At 42.5% G+C, this 20,338-nt stretch overlaps 1 protein-coding gene across 3 annotated transcripts in view; it reads left to right on the forward strand.

Annotated features, from left to right (window-relative positions):
• Positions 1 to 20,338, forward strand: part of HAPLN1 (hyaluronan and proteoglycan link protein 1) — a 55,485-nt gene that overhangs the window by 29,599 nt on the left and 5,548 nt on the right. For all 3 annotated transcript variants that reach the window (XM_010409863.3, XM_010409866.3, XM_019292120.3), the window contains exons 3-4: positions 8,895 to 9,266; positions 18,150 to 18,452. In XM_010409863.3, coding sequence (XP_010408165.1) covers positions 8,895 to 9,266; positions 18,150 to 18,452 — 675 coding nt within the window. The remainder of the gene's footprint in view (positions 1 to 8,894; positions 9,267 to 18,149; positions 18,453 to 20,338) is intronic.

A 20,338-nucleotide genomic window follows, 5' to 3' on the forward strand; every position in this document is an offset into this window, starting at 1 on the left:
TTCCCAGCTGTGCTGCAGTGATGATCAATAGTCTGTGGTGATAGATGGTATTTAGCAGCCAGTCTCCCTCACTGCCACTTGAAATTAACAAGTACAAGCTTCATATTAATAATTCTTAATACTAGACCTTAAAAAGCTGGGCTGTTCATTCAGCATTAAATGTTATCCTACTTTTTCTGCCCTTCTTTCTTCAAATATTCTAAATATCCTAACTTTCCTCCCTTCAGTGCTGCTTAATAGGCATTGTGAAAATTTTATTAATCCAAAAGTCACAATTAATGTATAAGGTAAAATTAGTGGAAATATTGAAGAAATTGTAATGAAGGCAGTTCACTTTTTTCATACATTTTTCCATATCACTCAATTCCCTAAGCTCCAAGCAAATGATACATCACATTCCTCAACCTTATACATTTGGTTTTATTATGCATCTGATATCAGATTACTCTGACTTTCTTTGGTGAGTATCTGCTTCATCTCATCCCTCTTTATAGTACTGACTGTATTCCTGCTCAACAATTTTCCTTAAAAATTTGTTCTAAAGTCCTGTTTGCTGCTGAGGTCAGACTAGTTGGCTGGTTGATGGTTGAATTACTTTCTTGATTTGTTATTTTCTGCTATATTTCTTCTGTATGTGTTATTTTGCTGCTGTCCAGGAACACCTGGTAGTCTGTCCTAAAGTGACAGATGAGGTCGCACCTCGACCATCAGGTTTGCCACACCCAGTGCCTGTAGGTCAGGGTACCCCAATTTGCTGCCCCTCCATCAGTGTGAAATCTCCTGACACCTCTCTCAAACTCAATATTTCTCAGCAAGAACAAACAACATTTCATAAGTTCTGCTGTTCTGCAATTATACTTTGCTTTCATGGACAGAGAGCTCTGCCTTTCAAATGTCCACTCTCTGGAAAACCGTTTTTCTTTATTTTTGCTAAACACTTTGCCAGTCTCTAAAACTGCAGTAGACACAGTTCTGTGTCTATATTCTCTTTTAAATACCTCAATTTTTCTCAGAAATTATTTGCTGCTTTCATCAACAGCCCTGTTCCTGTTGACAGTGTCACTTCTAGCTCCTGCTTCTCTCCTTGCTGGCTAATACACTCAATTTGGACTTGAGCAAAATTTCTCATCTGTGAGACAGTTTCACCTCCCTACTTTTCACAGTATTTTCACCTTATTTCCTCCAGCCCTATTGCTTTGTTTATATATTTTTTCTCCTTTTGGGTTTATTCCAATATCAATGCACAAAATTTATAAAATATCTAAAGCTGTATTATATGTCTTCTGTGGCTTTATTTTCTTTGCTGAAGCCTGTGGTGGATTTCATGGTTTTGGTCAGGGTGCTTTGTTATCCCAGGCTGCTTGACCCTATCCCCTTCCCCTGGTAGTTTGTCATTCCAGTCTCACTTTTAGGATAACAAAAAATAAAAAGAGACAACTGTATTTCAATAAAACGTGTCATCCCCCTCGCCCCACACCCCAGAGAAACTCCATGTGCCTTAGGGGGTACCAGTTTCACTCTTCAGAAAAAGCCATATACATAAATGAAATAATCTGCTGCAGGTGAAAATGGGACTAAAGTGTACCCACTCCACATCGAGGCCCACAGCAAGAAAACAACACTGCTCCCAGCATATCCATGTAGTCAGAGACTCACACTTCTTCCTGAAGATTTGCAAAGTCTCTCTGACCCCTCACGAGAGAGGAGGACTCCTTGCAGTGCTGACTTTGCCCATCTCTCTGATCTGCTCGTGATGCTGCTCGCTGACCAATTATCCAAAGAAAGGCAGAACACCCCTCAGAGATAAGGGCATTCCCCTGGGCATAGCTGCCCTGCAAAGTAAGCAGAGTTGGCTAAGCCACCACAGTAATTGCTGAGTGAATTACCTAAGGGGACCCAGAGCCTTTAACACGATTCCAGTTTGTTCAGGTTGTAGAAATACAAGGAAAGGCAGTGATGGGAACACAAAGGTTGGTTCCTGGAGGATCAAAGTTCACATTTTGGCTTTCCTCTGAATGTAAGAAATTTATATTATAGAGTATTTCATTATGTTTGAGGTGCAAGAATGCACCCCTTTGCCTGTCAGGATCTCTGCACAGATTTATTTATGCATACCAAAAAATATCTCAACATGGAATGAACTGAAAACTTTTTAATGCTGCCCAATTGAAACAAGCAAACAATAATAACAAAAACCCCCTAAGCACACACAAATAAGTTAAAGCAAATAACCAATAACAAAAGCAGAGGGAATCTTTGACCAACTTATTCTCCTGTATAATGAGTTTTATCTACACTTCTTTTCCTTCAAAACAAGCCAGCACCAACAAGAAGCTGCACAGAGTTTATGGACCAGCCAAAAACTTCTCCTCTGACCTCTTACACTAAATCTTATCTTCTCAAGTTAATCTTATCCTGAGTATCTTCATGCCACTCCACTTTACTTTTGACTTCCTTCATTCTTACCACCTTTTTGCATCTTTCCATTTTCCATGATGCTGCCTGGCATTTCTCTCCATTTTCTTGCCTTTCTGTTCTCTACTTTATGTCCGGGTTTTTTTCCTTGCCTTTATGTTTTGACACTCAGGACGATTTCGATGCTGCCACGATGCACTGTGCTGTCTCTTCTTGCAATCGAGCTGTTTCTTTGATTTCCATACCACCTCCTTTCCTCTTCAAATCGTGGCCTCTTGCACCAGCAGGGGGTAGAAATGTCAGCAGAGAGCAGCAACCCCATCTCCTGTTGGATGGTGCTGTCATCGAAGGCACCCTGGGCTGCATGTTCTGGTGCAGACCTTAAGTGGTAGGTGCCAGGATATTTCGGTTGGGGAAAGAAAAAAAAAATTGTTACAGAAACACAAGGATTCACATGAAACATAAATTTAAATCATTAATTTGCCTTTGCTGGTTACATCAGTGAAACTCCATATTTTTATATGTAGCATTTAAGGGCGATTAAGGAACTGGAAGAGCTCCTCGATGTTTCTGTGCAACAGTTTGGTTTTGTCAAACAGTCCTAATGCCACCCATGGAGATTTACTTCTGTGAGGATCGAGTGCCGAGAGGTTGCCTTGATTTCTGCTCTGTTCTGATCTCCATGAGATTTATCTATACCCAAGCAAACCACACTTAAAAGTTATTTAAGGCAATAATTTAGAAAAAGCTGAAGTTTGTTATTTCCCTGATGGTTTTATGTGCTCTTAGGTCTCCTAGAAACCTAAACCTGACTTAATATGTCCTCTTTAACAATTCCCCTCCAACACGTTACTCAAGCTGAGGAGATGGAATCAGCTGAAAAATGTTTTTCCTCAGCCTTGTAATGTCTTCGTTACAAAGACAGATTTCTTCCCTGCCATACATAAAACAGGTATTTTTAGCTGTACTATTATTTGGAAGCTGAAGCTTTTAAGTGAGATTTATCTAGCATTTCTCCTACCGATTTTATATCAAAACTTAGAAGGAATGTGTTGGGGGTGTTCTACCCTGCCTGTTTGGAGGCAGGAACACCAGAATTGGACCCTTGCCTTCTCTTTCTCATGACACAGCAAAACTGCCTCAGTGCTTCAGCCAAAAAAGAGCATCTTTTAGCAGATGATACATAAAAGATTTCAGATTTTTTTTTCCCAAAAGGAGAAGTAAAAAGTTACTTAGTTAAAATACAGATAGAAAAAAAATCTGCATTATGTGCAAAAAACGTATCTAATGTTCCCTCATGTTTTTCCTCAGGATTCTTTGAGTAATACCCCCATAGATCAGTGCAAAAATAACTCAATTCTCTACATATTACAGCAAATGGGAACTGTTGTTGTCACAAAATATTTATGATTTTTAAGTAAATATTTTCGATAACAAAAATAAAAATTTGAGGATAACAAAACTTGCCACTGCTGTATGAAAAGTGAGGATATCTTATAATGAGCTCAAGTCCCTGGTAGCACTGCAGGAAAGCCAGAAACAATTCTGTTTATTTAAAGCAGGATGGCACAGGGTGTTATTAAGCTAAGGGCTTGCTAACAGTGTGGAACATTCAGGCAATACATGAATTTATCTGACAAAACACTTCTGTGTTGTCATCCCTGGCTTATGATATTTTATTTTCTGCCTGTAAAAATGCACATCTTTTCCTCCACTGTCGCTTTGCAAGGCACTCCATGAAAATGCTGGAATAATCAAGTTTTGTGGCCAGCTCAGCATAAGATTGTGGATACTCCTGGTGGAGAAAGCAGATAAAGCTGTTTGCTGAGGGTTGTGGTGTGACTCATCCTCTCTGCCCCACACTGTGTTCTTGGCCCTCCAAACCTTGCCATCATTCTGGAGTGCAGACGCCAGTTAAGGGAGAAAAATTTAAAAAGGAGCCCAGAAGAAAACCCCACAGCAAAAATAAAAGAAAAAAAAAAAAAAAAACCCAACAAAAAACCAACAAAACAGACTGCAAACCAAAAATCAGCCCACGACTAAAAAGACAAACAAACCTTAAAACATGTCCAGCAGTAAAATTTGGAACTAAACCAACAAGGCAGCAGGTGAGACTGAAGCGAGAGCTCCAATAGAGCAAGTCCTCCTTACTGTCCTTGAAATGGGCACCACACTGACCAACACCAAGGCTAGAGATGAGCACACCAATGACCACCAGGAGCACAGGAGTGCTCACTGTGCAGCTTTCAGGCTGTGCAGGCAGAGAGCAGGAGGAGGACAGAACAGGTGCTGAGCCTGCTGCCACCTGTGTCTTACTACTTAAGGTAGCAAAATATCCTTTCCCCTGCAGCTCATACCAGACTTGGCAGCGCTGAGATACAGCAAAGCCAGCCTGAAAAACAAGTTTTTAAGTGAGTTTTCATTTTTGTCAGGCAGCCTTTCCCTACAGCTTGGGGAAAGCAGCTCCCAGAGTCGTGTGTCATCCTGCCCAGCTGGGCATCTTCTACACCCTGGGCAAACTCTGCTTCAGCTAGTTTGGCTGCTTCTGCACTGTGTTGACTTTGTCATCCCTCTAAGTGCACCAAGAGGATTAACAAAAGGCCACAATCTGTCAGAATCAATAGTAGGGAAGCAAGAGTGGAAAAAATACAGCAAATTAGTCACCAGCAGGGACTGTTTTTAGCTACTGTCTTTGAGACCATGCAAAATATGCCTGGAAGGCTGAAAAGCCTCACCTGGGAAATGTTTCTTATCCCAATTCTTCCCCTGGAGCTGAAGCCAGAGCCACAAGGGTGTTGCCACCTCTATCCCCAGCAGAAGGAGCAGCTGGAAGATGCCCAGCACTGCCCATGCACCATCTGAGGCTCGGGAGTGACACATGTGAGCTGCCTTGTCCCCTGCAAGGATCGAAACTGTCCTTTTTGTAAGGGCAGCTCCTTAATGAGGGTTAAACCCTCTTTAATCTGGGGGTTTCAGAGTTTACAGTTGTTTGGCTGTTCACCTCACAAATTCTCTGGTGGTGCTTCCGAAGTAAGCAATTCTGAGGAAGAAGTGTTATCCTCCTCAAGTGACACGCTGCGCTCTGTGACCACACCTGGGGGTCCCATCCTTTTCCTTCTTGCAGTCACCTTTCAGATATTCCTGCCATTTAGAGACAAAAATAATTTTATTCAGAAGGATTGGCCTTGTCAGAATGCCCAGAGGGAGCTACTCTGACCACTCTTTAAATCAGTGTCTCCCCCATCTCCTGATCACTGTTTCACAACAGATCGGTCCTTGTTTCACTAAGACAACCCAGGAAGCAGACTTCATTGCTTATTTGAGCTGAGTTTCACAGCAGTCAGCCAGAGACAATTACATATTGTAAAGGAAGAGATTCTGGCCTGCGCTGTGTTTGGTTTCTTGTGGGTTTGGGTTTTTTTTAATTCATCAGCTCCAGGAAGACCAAGGGCATTCATTTTGCCACGCTCCCAAAAATGTGCAGCTTAGGTAGATTTGGCCCTGGCTCTCACTGGCTACTGGATAATAAAGACCTCTAGGCCTCTTGCCAAACCTCTGTCATCTCATTTTTAATCCCAAGACCCTTCTGCCTTCATGTCTTCTAGCCCAAAGTGTGCCTCATTCCCCAATCTGACATCTGGTTTTCCTCGAAAGCCAGAGATCCTTCCACCTCTCCCAGATCTGGGAGAAGCACCAGCAGAGATGTAATTTTCTGCCTCGCTGTCCTTCCAGTGAGAAGGGCACATCATCCCATTTTCTACAAAAAAGAACTGCCTTTTACAAAGCTTGAGGGTGGAGGCACATTTCAAGTGTCACGTCTCCCTTGGACCCCCCAGAGAAAAAGGAGACATTCCAGGATGAGAAAAGCCATGTTTCCCTTTCCTTTACCCAGGTAACCATCCCCTCTGCTCTTTACACCTACAGAGACTCAGGTAATGGCTGCTGCAAAGGGCCGGAGGAGGTGGGAGGCACACAGCAGGGAGGAACATCCTCAAATTAGGATGCTGACGCTGGAGTCAGAGGTGACAGTGCTCTGGGCAAGCCTCCAGGCCTTGCTGGCACAGGCACAGTTGTTAGAAAGAGTGAGCATTAACAGCCTGAGTCAGACTCTCCCTCCTGCCCCAGTCCTTTCTGCTAATATTTATTAACTTGACTATTTCAGTACTAAAGACCCAGCATAGCTGAGCTCTGAATCAGATTTCTTGGTAATAACCACCCCAAAGCATAACATTTCTCCTCCCAAGGTGGACAGAAGGCTGTGGAACATCTTTGTCCCTGAAGGAAACAGGAAAATTTGCAGACAAACTGTGCTGGCTGTCTTCACTTTCTTCCTTCTCCTCCTCCTCCCCCGGTGGAAACTGCTGGTAACGCTTTCCAAGGTGCCTTGCCTCAGATCACCTCTTTCCTTGGATGCTCTCCTCTGAAAGGGGGAAGATGGATTATTGGAGCATCCCTGAGCCTCTGGAAAGGAGGGCAGTGAAAAAGAACATCAGTTAAAAGGGGCTGCAGGTGATCTGCTCTGCAGCACTGATTTTGCACTGGGCAGGAAGGTGAAACGCCTCACAGCGCTCACATTTGTTCATTCCTGAGGAAACTGGAGCCCTGACCTGTGCAGGTAACAGCTATGCTCTGGACACATCAGCTCCTGACAAAGAACTGCACCTTTGGGACAGCTGTTTTCCTCAAGCAGATGTACATTTGCAGTCAGCAAGCTTGTCTTTGCAATTACCAGCCCCAGACGTGTTTGCATAATCACAAAATGCTGCATTCCCTGGGGTGCAGCTCAGTGCAGTGGTGGTCAGAGAGGGAAATCCAGCTGAGGCTGCAGTTTAGGCAGATATTTCATTTAACCACAGACCTGTCAACAGGACTCAGAAGCCTGGGACTCTCTGGAGACACCTATGATCTAAAACTCTCCTGCACACCCCTCATGGCCGTGGACACACCACCGATTCCTGCAGTGGAGAGACAGCTGGAGGGGTGGGATAGACATTGCATGGAGAGCTCATCACCTAAACCTTGTCTGTCAGCCCACATCCATCCCAGTCCCTCCCTGCCTCAGCCATCCACATCTCCCTGGCTGGTGGCATTTTTGCATCAGTTTTGTCTGAACCAACCCAGATTCATCCCCAGCAGAAAACTGCTGCTTGTCTTCACAGGGTCACCCTCTCAGCAGCCTCTCTTTTTGGGAGCTTATCCATAGCTTCTGCTGGATTTAGAGAGAGCCAGACCGAGCCACAGAGTGGGGAATCAAATTTCTAGGCAGCTACATCGACTTGCTGAACATGCATGGGGGATTGCAAAGTCCTTCTTCACAGCCTGTGAGTGCAGAGTGAGGCTGGTGGTGCTTTCCCAGAGAGCTGGTGATTTACTGGGGGTTTTGGTTTTATTGTCTCAGTGGTCAAGGACACCAAATGCAACAGGAGCGCTGAGCTTGCTCAATCAGTTTTGCAAACTTCACATGAGATGCCCAGCAAGAGATACTGAAAGGAGGGAAAATTCTCACTTTTGGATACATTTGCTGACTACCACATGAAATCTGCATTTTCCAGGGTTTTCCCAAGGCAGCACAGCCCATAAAAGCCCCAGAGACTCAGGGTTGGAAGCAAGCACCTGCTCCAACCGACTGTCCTAAGCAAAATGATTTCACCTGCTAGCAGGAATCTGGGGTGAGGAGGAGAGACAGACAGCACATACAGGTTTGCTTGAAAAGTGAGATCAGAACATAAGAGACAAAATAGTGACAAGTTTTAAGGAAATCAGAAGAAGAGATGAGGAAAAACCACATTGGGATGATGAAGAGAGTGGGCAGCAGAAGATCAGATTTTCTGTTTGGAGATAACTGGACTTCCTTACTCTGGACAGAAGAGGAACTCGTACTCAAAAGTTAGAATAAAATACAAATAGAAAAGGCCTGAAGTGTCTATTTGAGAACTGTGCTGACACTTTTAATATCAGTATGAGTAATGCTGTTTGATACATTAATGGTTTTTCTGCTTTGTGAGTGGGATTCTCTGCATCCCAGACTTCGAGGAGCTTTGTGTGCTGCTGCCTGAATAAGCTACATCCCTCCAGAAAAATTGAATTATGAAAATAAAAAAGAAAGCATTGATAGACAACTCTTGAACAACCCACAGAAAAATATGAGATGTGTTTGGGGGCCTTTTATGGGTGATGACATTCACTCACTGTATAACTCTGTAAATCTATTTACACAACTCCCTCTTCATGACTACGGGGTATATGTGATGGCCTCTGCCTTTGTGGGGGGCACAGAGGTACTTTCAGCTGAGCAAATAATTATTTATAACTGGTTTATAAACCTTATTACTGCGCAGGTCCAAAATGACTGCAGGGAAGTGATCCTGCAGATGTAGCTGTGGTTGTTACGGCATTGACCACATCCGTTTATTAAAAAGAAGACTGCAAACTAATTCTTGGGGGTTTTTTCCTATGTTTTTTCTCCTTAAATGCTACAGAAAACGGGCCCCGTCTCCTCGTGGTAGCAGAGCAAGCTAAAATCTTCTCCCACCGCGGCGGCAACGTCACACTGCCATGCAAATTCTACCACGAGCACACGTCCACGGCCGGCTCAGGAACACACAAAATCCGCGTCAAGTGGACCAAACTCACCTACGATTACCTCAAGGAAGTGGACGTGTTTGTGGCCATGGGACACCACAGGAAGAGCTATGGGAGCTACCAGGGCAGGGTGTCCCTGAGGGAGAGCAGCGAGAACGATGCCTCACTCGTCATCACCAACATCATGCTGGAGGACTACGGGAGGTACAAGTGCGAGGTGATCGAAGGGCTGGAGGATGACACGGCAGTGGTGACCCTCAATTTGGAAGGTAGGTGACACCTGAGCTACACTTTGAGTCAGATTTATGTGGTGTTGAGGAACACGTGCTTTGTTTTTACCTCCTAGAGCTGCTGCTATTGTGTTATCAGTGATATTGTATTGCCACTGATGTTATCAGTGATAACAGCAAGCTGAGAAGCAGAATTCATTGTGCTCTGGGGAATCTTGGCCTGACAGCCCATGAGAACAACCATAAATTGGAAGAGCATTAGGACTACTATAACTTATGCTAGCCTAAGGAATATTCAGGTTCCAGCCAGACCTGGTGTGAGAGGAGCCAAGAAAGGATGAACAAACACAGTATCAAGAGGTCCACATGTTTTAATTTGCTCCTGTTGTCTTGCGGAAGCCACTGCATCTTTTTGCCTAGGTGAAATTATATTAAATTCCTCCCTAATAGTAACTTTACAAAACTTCAGGATATTTCACATTATCCAGAAAATACAAATCTTCTTGCAAAGATGAAAAATGTTACAGTAGTTGTCCGGAGACAGTGGGTTTGGGTTTTTCCAGCCTTATAATTACTTAAATTAGATCTTTATATTGCCTGCCAAGACAACTTGTACATGTATTGTCTACTCATTTTCTTGAGCATTGTTCTTGAAAACAGCAGAGTAAAAAGCATTGGAAAAGTAGTGAAACGGATTTAAAGAGGACAAAATTTCAGCTTTCCTTACTTCTTGAGCAATTCAGATGCATTTTATGAGTTTCCATGCATGTAAAAGAGTGTTTGGCCCTTTTTGTTTCCCCAAAGCACCGCACTGAACACAGAGGTAATTAAAAGTTTCATGACGACCTATCACATATTCTCACACTTACCAGCAAGCGTGTGCCAGAGGGATCCTGAGAGAGGGAGAGTAGAGGAAAGGAGGAAAGGAAAGGAGGAAAGGAGGAAAAGAAGAAAAGAGGAAAAGGAGAAAAAGAAAAGGAAAAAGAGAAAAGGAAAAGGAAAGAAAGGAAAGGAAAAGGAAAAGGGGGAAAGGAAAAGGAAAAGGGGGAAAGGAAAAGGGGAAAAGGAAAAGAAGAAGGGGGAAAGAAAAAAGGGAAGGGAAGGGAAGGGAAGGGAAGGGAAGGGAAGGGAAGGGAAGGGAAGGGAAGGGAAGGGAAGGGAAGGGAAGGGAAGGGAAGGGAAGGGAAGGGAAGGGAAGGGAAGGGAAGGGAAGGGAAGGGAAGGGAAGGGAAGGGAAGGGAAGGGAAGGGAAGGGAAGGGAAGGGAAGGGAAGGGAAGGGAAGGGAATTTATATACAGTTACCCTGCACAATAAGACTGTCTGAGTGGTTCTTGGAACCAAACAGATGTCATGGGCTCAGTTTACTTCTTTATCTATTCTTCCATTCCTGGCTGGAGGCCACAGAAACTTCCTATTTCTAAGTGCAGAAAGACCCTGCCCAGTTTCCATGCCAGCAGGGTGGTGCATTTAGGTTGCTCCATCCCACAGAACTCGTCTTCAACAAGAACATACCCTGTTCTTTTCGAACTTATGAGATAAAGAAAAATGGGCATTTACAAGTTCAATTTAAATTCTGTAAAGCAGTTATGAGTGAAGACAGAATTGAGCTGGAGGAGAAAACTCTCTATTCCTCTCTGCTGGCCAAAAGCTCTTGTGTGATCAGCCTTCCCTCCACTGGGGCTGCTCAGCCACTGAAGGGAGAACAGCTCCTCTTGGCAGGCTCAGCTTTGCCTGAGTGACACAGGGCTCTCCTCACCTGCCCAGCCTCTTGCTTCCTCTGCAGCAGAAGTTCATTATTTTTCTGCTGTTAAAAGCGAGGGGGTTCTGCTGTGAGTGTTTCCTGCTGTGCCTGGGAAGGGGAGATGCTGATGAACATGGAGGCAGAAGAGGTTTGCCTGAAGCTTGGTACAAATGCTTGTGCACATGCAGAAATCCACACTTGAAAGGCATTATTTGATTGATACTACAGTGAGAAAGCAGTGAGAAATCTTTTCTTTACTGCATGTAGTAACACGACTAAAATAAAGGAGATTTTCTACCTTTTTTACTGTTACTGTTTTGTAATATAGCACCAGCCTTGGCTACAAGGCCAGGGTCCCTCCTCCAAAATAAGGAAATTCATAAGTAGAGAAGGAATCATATTTCTTCAGCCAAGTATGTTCCAACCTGTGCTCGAAGGAAAGTTTATATATTTTAATCAGTGCCTGGCTGACATAAGGAACAATGTCTTTTCAATTATTTTTGTCACACAGGGGACAGGTGTAAGACTGTTCATTTCTGACAACATGGAGTGGTGTTTCTTAAACTGGCAGGCACATTTCCTTTCAAAACCTCATGGTAAAATGTAACCTTCCAAGTGAGATAGGAGTGGTGAGAGCGTCTGTGTCAGTCCTGCTTGTGTCAACCAAATCCAGTTATTTTGGGTCTATGGCACACTGAAGTTTCCTAATAAAAAGATAAGTATTAAAATACACTAACATTACAATGGAGGTATAGAACAGATAGAATACATTCCTCTGCTTGCATGGCCCTGTGCTTATTTGTTCAGCTCACCTGCAGCTTTTTGTGGTTCTGGCATTAATTGCCATTTAATGTATTTGAGCAAAGCAGAACAGATTGGGGGGGAAAAAAACCCCACAATGTTTGGACAAAAATTAAAATACATCAACCCATTCTAACATTCTACATGTGGTGTAAATAATCAGGTTAATCTCACAGCGGGAATGACTTGCATCAGTAGCCTGATGTCCTGAGGTGGTGGCCTTAAGGATGTTAATTGGCATCAAAGCCATTTACACCCAGGAGTGCCCAGGAGCGGTGCAAAGCAGCTGATGGCTCCCATGTGAGCTCCCCGTGCAAAACCCATGGCTGTGTATCAATATCAAAATTGTTGACCTCCACCTGGATGGACCCTTTTTCTTCTCCCACTGTGATAGCATTCTATTCTTACTAGCCTTAAAGGCCTTCTGGGATTGTCATTAAATAAAGCATTCATAATAGCTGGGCACTTTTAGCTTTGAAAGAAACACTGAAATTAGATTCAGTCTGAGTTTGTTACACACTTTACATTTTTGTGATATGTTTTCTTCATTTTTCTTTAATTCAGAACCACAATATTTTTGCCCTAGACTAGAGAGATTGTGCTGAGCACCAGCTAAAGCTCGGAACAGGAACTCATTTGTGGTTTTCCACAACCACCAGCTTAGGATCTGTTCAGGCTATTCATTTTCATCCCATTTGTAGCCTGAAATACAAGGACCAGTCTAAGGGCTCGGGAGGGTTGTGCAGGGCACAGCAGCTGCAAGAAGTGTCAAGTACTGAGGAAAGCAGGACATTCTTTATGGAGAATCAACCTCATTGCCAAAGCCATTTTCTCTCTCTGAACTGGCCTTACTCTCCTCCTGCACATAAAATATGGATCATGGGTTTTACACTCTTTGTTCAGTGTTCTGAAAGTCAAAAGCCTGACATATTAAAAGGTCTCCAACAGCAGGCAGATACTGTTGTCCTAGTCATAAGCAAAGAATGAATTGTTAGCTTACATTAAATTTTCTTTAGGGCAGCTTTTTACAGTCCTACACTAAATTTTCTTTATGTTTGTGCCTTACTAGTTTATTTTCTCATTAATACCTGGCCCTGTAATGAATCTCACTGCACTGGGTTTGTGAGCTTGACCTCTCAGGCACGTGAAGGTTCCAGCCCTCAGCTACTGCTCAGGCACAGGTTTTGTGTGCCTTTATTTCAGAAGAACCGTGGGAGAGGTGACAGAGAAAGTGGGACAATGCTAAACAGCCAAAGGCAGATTTTTACTATTAGAGTTTTTTTTAATGGTTTCTCTCTTCAAAGGGAGGTGAGAGCTGAACATGCAAAGTTTGCAATACAGGCTATAAAATAATTACTTTTTACTTCCAACGCTAGTGGGAATTTGAAGATCTGCTTAAAGTCATTAAAAACCTCTGTAGAAAGCAGCTTCTATATAGAAGCTAATTCTTTGTGTGGCTCCCCAAGAACCAAAAACCACCAGCATTCGTGTTCTTGCTTCAAGGTATGTTGGCCTTTAAGTCCAAGACAGAAATAAAAACCCAGGCCTCCCTTTCAAAACCAGACTCTTTACTTTAAAATAGCTCAAACAGATCCATCAGCCTCATATAAACAAATTTTTCCAAACTGTCAAAACAATCATTTTTTAATCTGTTCATTTGGTCTTCAGCAGGATATAAGCAACGAAACCAATAGGAAGTCAACTCCATGCTCTCAAGAGCAGGAGAAATCAGATTTAGCCTAAAAATGTCATTTTTCTTTCCTCTGAGTGTTGCTGTTACATTCATGCACACACACACACAAAAAAAAAAAAGCTGTTTCAAATATTCTTTGTGTGATAATCTGTTCTGCTCTGTGGTGAAAAACCCATTTTATAGGATACAGTTTTTGTGGGCCCCTAGAACAGAGCAAAAAGTCTTGTAAGACCCAAGAGAGGGTTGTCAAGAGTAAGTCATGACAGACCAGTGCGATTCCTTCTGTGACAGGTCATTGCAGACAGAGCTGTGTTTGTACATGCTCTGAGGAATGGTCCTTGAAAGATGCAGGTGAAATAAAAAGTTTAAAAAAATATCTGAAACTGACAACCCAAAAGGAAAGTGCTAAAAAATTTAGAAGCAGTCAGGCTAAGAAGAGCAAAGAAAGGCAACAGTCTCCATATTTTTTATAAAGGCTATAGAAATACAAGGGAATAATCTGCCCTAGCCCAGATCAGTCTAGTTTGTGTGTTTCTATTTGTTGGAAGTAAGCAACCCCACTGACAACGTGGTTATGGGATGCTGTGGGGTCGAGGAACGCTACTTCAAGGTTCAGTTTCATTTTTGGGGAGTTTGATGCCTGCTGGCTGGCAGCGGCTGAATGATCAAACAGCTGGCAGTCCTGACAGGCAGGAAAATGGGGATGGAGACTCTGTGAAAATGAGGGGCTTACTGGTTTTTATGGAATTTTAGGAATCCAGCATGGAAAATTTTGCCATAGAGTGTATGCCAGCAGAAAACTGTACCCTACAGAACAGTAAATAGCAAACCCTACTGTTGCCCTGTGTTTACACTGGTGGCAAGAAAACTTACTTTGCAGTTTTGGCTAAAACTGAAGAAGCCTATTTCTTTACTCTGTCTGTGAAAAGATTTTTTTTTCCCCCATACGGATCAACAGAAATTCGTGTTATTTTGTTCCTACATGTCAATACTCTTGCAACTGCTAATTGTGGGTGGTGCTGGCTTAATTAACAGCCATAAATCATTACAGGAGTTGAGCTTTTTGAGGTTGTTTCCTCACCTTGTTGGGTAAATGCTACAACTCCTTGCACTGACAGTGTGTGTGAAGCCGCTGAGTAACTGCACTGAATTTTAGGGGTTATCTGCAGATAAAACTCTGAAATACAAATAACACAAATAAATTCCCCAAAAACACAGTAACAGGAGAAGACTTGTACATTTGCACACGTGAATGAGAAATCCATAGAAATACTGGTGTTCCTGTGAGGAGGCTATATAACACATCCACTTCTGATTTGGTAGAAATCCCAATTTCCGTTACAGGATTCATTCTCTAGACTGCAGTTGCTTGGTCACAGGTGCATACATCCCCTCCTCTCTCACTAAAAGATTCATTCTCTGCCAAGCTGATGTGTCTCAGGTTGTTCCTCTCTCTTTTGGGGGGCAAGGGGGTGCTTCCCTGGGGGCAGAACCTATTCCAGAGAACCATGGGTTTGGGAGAGCAGCCACACCATGATTCCTTATATTGGAAATTAATATCCCCACTGAGGAACCACACGGGGCTCAGCTGCTTCCTCAGGGTAGGGAATGGAATCACTGAGGTCAAGCTAAGGCTCCTTAGCTCTGTCTTCCCACAAAGTAACCGGGTTTTAACCTTCTGAGGCTAGAAGTTTTGATCTCCCTCCTTTTTTTAAGCTGAATTTGTTAACGTTTGGGAGAGGGTGTTTTGTCTAGTGGCAGAACACAGGCCTGGAGTCAGAAGTTGAGGCTCAGTCTGTGCTTTGGGAACAGCAATGAGCCTCAGGACAGCTTTTGTCCATTCAGGAACAGATGGGATGGATTAGACTTTGACGGGTTTGTAAGATCCAGGACTGAGGAAGACACCCTGTAATGAACTAAATCTCAGCACCACTAAATTTTAAGAATGTGGATATGAATAGTGACATCTTACTATGAATTTTAGCAAGGTTTGATCAGGAAATGAAGGAAAAAAAGTTTAAAAAATTGCACGGTAATGCAAAGGTGCACAAAACACATACCCAGTCAATTTTCCTCAGCAAAACCACCCCCACCCCCCCCCAGCCTCAGGGTGAAATTAATGCTAATCAGTTGCAGGCTTGTACTGCAGATGAACTCCAACAAAAAATCGGCTTCTATGCAGTCTGCTCGAGTATAGCCCAAAGCTAATATTACAGTTTAGTGCATATTTATGTTATAAAAACATTATGTCCCAAACTGTCAAACTCAGATTTGTAACACATTTACATACATAGTTAGCCCCTTTTAAAAGTGATTTTGGAAACCTTAAGGAATCAAATCTGTTTAAATAGTTCTCAGTTAGCTGTTGCTCAGTTTTTAGAAGTATGTAAGTTTATATCTTGATCTTTCCTCATCGTAGGGGTTTTTTTTAATGTATATGCAAATCAGACACATGTACTGGAAAAGGAGTCTTGTCTGGGGAAATGTAGTTTTGAAAAAATAGTAAGTGTTAGATTTCAAATAAAGTAATAAAGCTTGGACTCCTATTACATTTGCTAAATTTTTATTATACCAGGCAATACTTCTCTCCATTAGCACTGACAAAAAATGGGTATTTTCATAACAAAGATATGATGAAGGAACAACAGAGATCCAGCAAAATAGGAAACATCTTCAGCGTCTTGTTTATGAAGTTAAATTTAACACATGTTGTTAAATTACGTTCATACTCTGCGGTTCAGAACATCACATAACAGAAAAGCCCTCTAACAAAGGATTTACAAAAGGAAAGAACTGAAGCAGACTCTCTAGTTAAATGATGAAGGAGAGCAAAATATTGTTTATTACTACCCTGCCAAGTTTACATTTGTATGCTTTATTTTCTTGGACCAAGTCACTGAGATTTGGTAATAGCAAAGATTTTGTTTAACAAAAATAACACTTGGATGACAGAAGGGTGAGGGAGACAAGAGGAAGGAAAAGGATTTTAAGAAACTGGTGGAATAGATACAGAAATGGGTTAGATTGTTCTCAAGGAAGAATGGCTTCATCACATGGTGACTGCCTTGCTTGACCACCAGGTAATTTCTCTATCCTATGCTGCATTGCCCTGAGGACAATGAAATTGTTATAGGCAAGAGGATCCATCAGCAGGAAAAATGTAAAAGAAAGATGGATGTTTATACCAGTGAAAAGTTTTTGGCTCACCTCATGTGTTATCCTGTGTCCCCTGTGTCGAACAGCACTTAGTTCTACAGAGATGTCTGAGGATAAACATTCCAAGCTGGATGTTCTCTAATACCATTTTATTTCAGTTTATTATGAGAGTAGGCTAAAGCCTAAAAAATTTAGGTCTGGGTTAAGTTTCTAAGCCCTGCCAAAGATTAGGGTGGTCTGATCCAAACTTTTGTTTCAAGTCTCTCTTTTCTCTTTTATCAAAGCCACATGGGGAGGTGGTTCTTCAGTGTTTTCTGAAACGTCTTTCATGCTCCAAGAAACAAAGTTTAACTTCAGATCTTTTTCATAAAACAAGCAGGAGAAAATAAAGCCTGTCAGATAAGGGCAGTGACTGTGATTAGACGTCACTTTGGAAGCAATTCTGGAGGTGTCCCCATGTTTCCCAGCCCCACTTGGACGTCCTTTGTCATGAGGTCTCTCTGCTGTACCTGTCTGCAACGTCTTGGCAGCGATGAGCACCAGACAGGGACTGGGGACAGGCTGTGTCTTGTCCTCTGGGGGGGAAGGAAGCATTTGGCAGGTCCACGCTCCTTGCACAGTGTCCCTCTCTTAGGGTAAGCCATCAGTGCTCTAGGGGCAGACAGGGAAGGTGGCGTCACGCATGGTTTCCTACCAGGGCTGTGCCACCATCTGCACTGGGGGAAACCTGTCCTCTGTGAGAAGTTCTCCCTCCCTGAGTGGTGGCAAACTGCCCAAAACCAGGTGGAAAGCAGCAGAAAAGTCTCCCACACAACATCACTGATTTCATTTCCCCACAGTGTTCCTACTTTAAGACCTCAGGATGGTAAAATTGTGCCTGTTACCAGATTAGTCTTGACATGCTGTTGTTAAGGTAGACACTCCCATTCCTGGAATAATGTGAAATACAAAAAGCAACTGTTTTGAACCTCTCAGAAAATCTTGGCAAGGGTTCATGCAAAGAACACAATGGTCTTTTATGTCGATTGAAACATTTCATCTTAATGTCTACGAGTAAAAAAAAATAATTCATAGAAATTCACCAATTCATTCAACAATTTGTTCATTCTAAATAACTGCCAGGAACTCCCCTACTCCCACTCCACACTAAAAACAGCCCACCAAACCGACCAATCAACCAACCAAGCAGCAAGCGAACACACCAGAAAAAACCCCAAACGAACAAAAAATCCAAATAAACAAAATTAAAATAAACAAACAAAAATAACCCCAAACAAAAAAAAATCCAAAAATAGAGCTAGATGGGGTTTAACTGACTTTTTTTTTAAATGAGAAATTGATCTTACAATCGATAAAGGGGAATTTTCCATGAAAAACGTGTAGTTGCACCAGAAATAAACCAACAGTCCGACACACGCCATGGAGCCAACCTCTACTTCCCATTTATTTCCCCTTCTGGTGTCTGAAAAAGCTGTTTGCCTTCACTCTGCTCTTTCAGTGCCCTGTAACTCTCCCTCTTCCCCTGCTACAGGTGTGGTGTTCCCCTACTCCCCGCGGCTGGGGCGGTACAACCTGAACTTCCACGAGGCGCAGCGGGCGTGTGTGGAGCAGGACTCGGTGATCGCATCCTTTGACCAGCTCTACGATGCCTGGAGGTCGGGGCTGGACTGGTGCAACGCCGGCTGGCTCAGCGATGGCTCCGTGCAGTACCCCATCACCAAGCCCAGGGAGCCCTGCGGGGGCAAGAACACCGTGCCTGGCGTCAGGAATTATGGGTTCTGGGACAAGGACAAGAGCCGATACGACGTCTTCTGCTTCACTTCCAACTTCAACGGTGAGATCGTTTTCTTCACCCCTCCCTCGTAAATGACTGCGCTTAGGCAAGGAACTCCAAGGGCAGAAAGTTGTGTTGGGTTTGTCAAAGCTTGTGTCGGGCCTGGAAAATGTCAGGAATTAAACAGTCGAAAAAAATGACTTAAAATCTTTGTGGAATTTGCAAGGACACACATGCAGAATAAAGTCGTCTTTCTCACATGCTTATGTAGGTAGCTTTTAAAACTCAGGACTTATAGTGGCAGTACTTTCTAATATTTCCCCTTTAACCCCACTAAAATTTATACATACCCTTTTAATGTTGGTGTGTAACTAGTTTAATTCGGTTAAAGCGATGAAGATACCTGAAGTTCATTAATTGAGGTTTCCTGTTGAATTCAATTATAATTCTGTTAATATTGCTTAAATATGTCACCAAAACAAAATTCTGATCATCATTTCACCTACTCTGCAGTGTCAAGCAGCTCCTGCTTATGTACCAGGTCTAATATGACTAAGAGTTCCTTATCAGCAAACCTATTTCTAGCTTTATTCCTTAATAATTTAGATTTCCAATTTTAGTATGCTGCCAAGCCTCCCATCAGTTTTGCTCTGAGGATGGACTGATGCAAACCTTACTTTAGCAACTGCAAGCTGGTTTTTTTTTTGCTATTAGTTGATGTTTCTTTAGGTGTGAAATTAAATTAAATGACCCAGTCTCAGCTTGCTATCATTTCAGGGTTTATCTAGAGGCTGGAAGATATTTAGAAAGCATTGCTGTGAATGCCCAATCCTCTACAGCACCCTAGTTGTGCATAATTCCTACACAACTTTGCACATGTTTGCCTTGCAGACCACTCAGACCATGGAGCACGGCCTTTTTTTATTCATGCACAGATTGTTTATCCACAGTGAAGCAGTTTCATCCTACAGCACAGCAAAAAATAAACATAAGCCTTGGCTTCAGAAAATGTGCTCCAGTGCTAAGTCTCCACCACCCTCCCTAGAAAAAAATAAAAACAGCCAAACAAAAAAAACCAAACCCCCCAAAAAAACAAAAAAACCCCAACCACAAAACAAAAAAATACACACTAGAAAAAGAAAAAACTAAAACAAAAAAAACAAACTAACAAAAAACCCAAAACAAACAAACAAAAAAAACCACCACAAAAGCCTCAACAAAAAAACCCAAACAAATCCTTGAGCCAACAACATTACTTTAGGTTCAAAGTGATCTGAAACAAAAGTTTGGCTGATTTTTTATCATACTGCTTCATCCCAGTAAATGCTGGCTCAATTTTTTCTTGCTTCATTTATCAAAGGTGGAATCCTGTATGTAGTCATCTCTTCTGTACAGATTTAACCCTGTACTATAGGAAGGGTACCAAGGAATTAAATAATCAAACAAAAATAATTACAATGTGATAGCCGCACTTTTTGTGATGCTTGCAGGGTGAAACCTTGTGACTACTGCTCACTGATCACCACCCTTTTACACACCAGAAGCTGAATAGCATCTCTTAAGGAACAAGAAACATAATTTCAGGGAAAAAGAGAGAATAATAACTACTGACAGATAAATATTGTCTGTGCACTAATACAAGGAGAAAGAAAGAGAGAGAAGGAGAAAGGTAAGGTGAGGAAAAGGTGCACAGGTAGGAGAGCAATCAAAGAAAAGACACAGACGAATCTCAGCCTTGAGTCTTGAAACTGGTCTGCAGACAGAACATTACACAGCAGTGGGGGGGAGAGGGGGAGAGAGAGAGAGAAAGAGAGAGAGAGGTATATTTATATCGATATAGAGATATAGGATATATATTCTCCATGACTCAGTGTCAAATGTCTCTCAAGACATCAGCTGAAAATCCAGATTTCTGCTTCTCTCAGCTTCCATTTCCTCAACTCACC

This window comes from Corvus cornix, chromosome Z (genome assembly GCF_000738735.6).
Source record: "Corvus cornix cornix isolate S_Up_H32 chromosome Z, ASM73873v5, whole genome shotgun sequence".
In the NCBI taxonomy this organism is placed as follows: domain Eukaryota; kingdom Metazoa; phylum Chordata; class Aves; order Passeriformes; family Corvidae; genus Corvus; species Corvus cornix.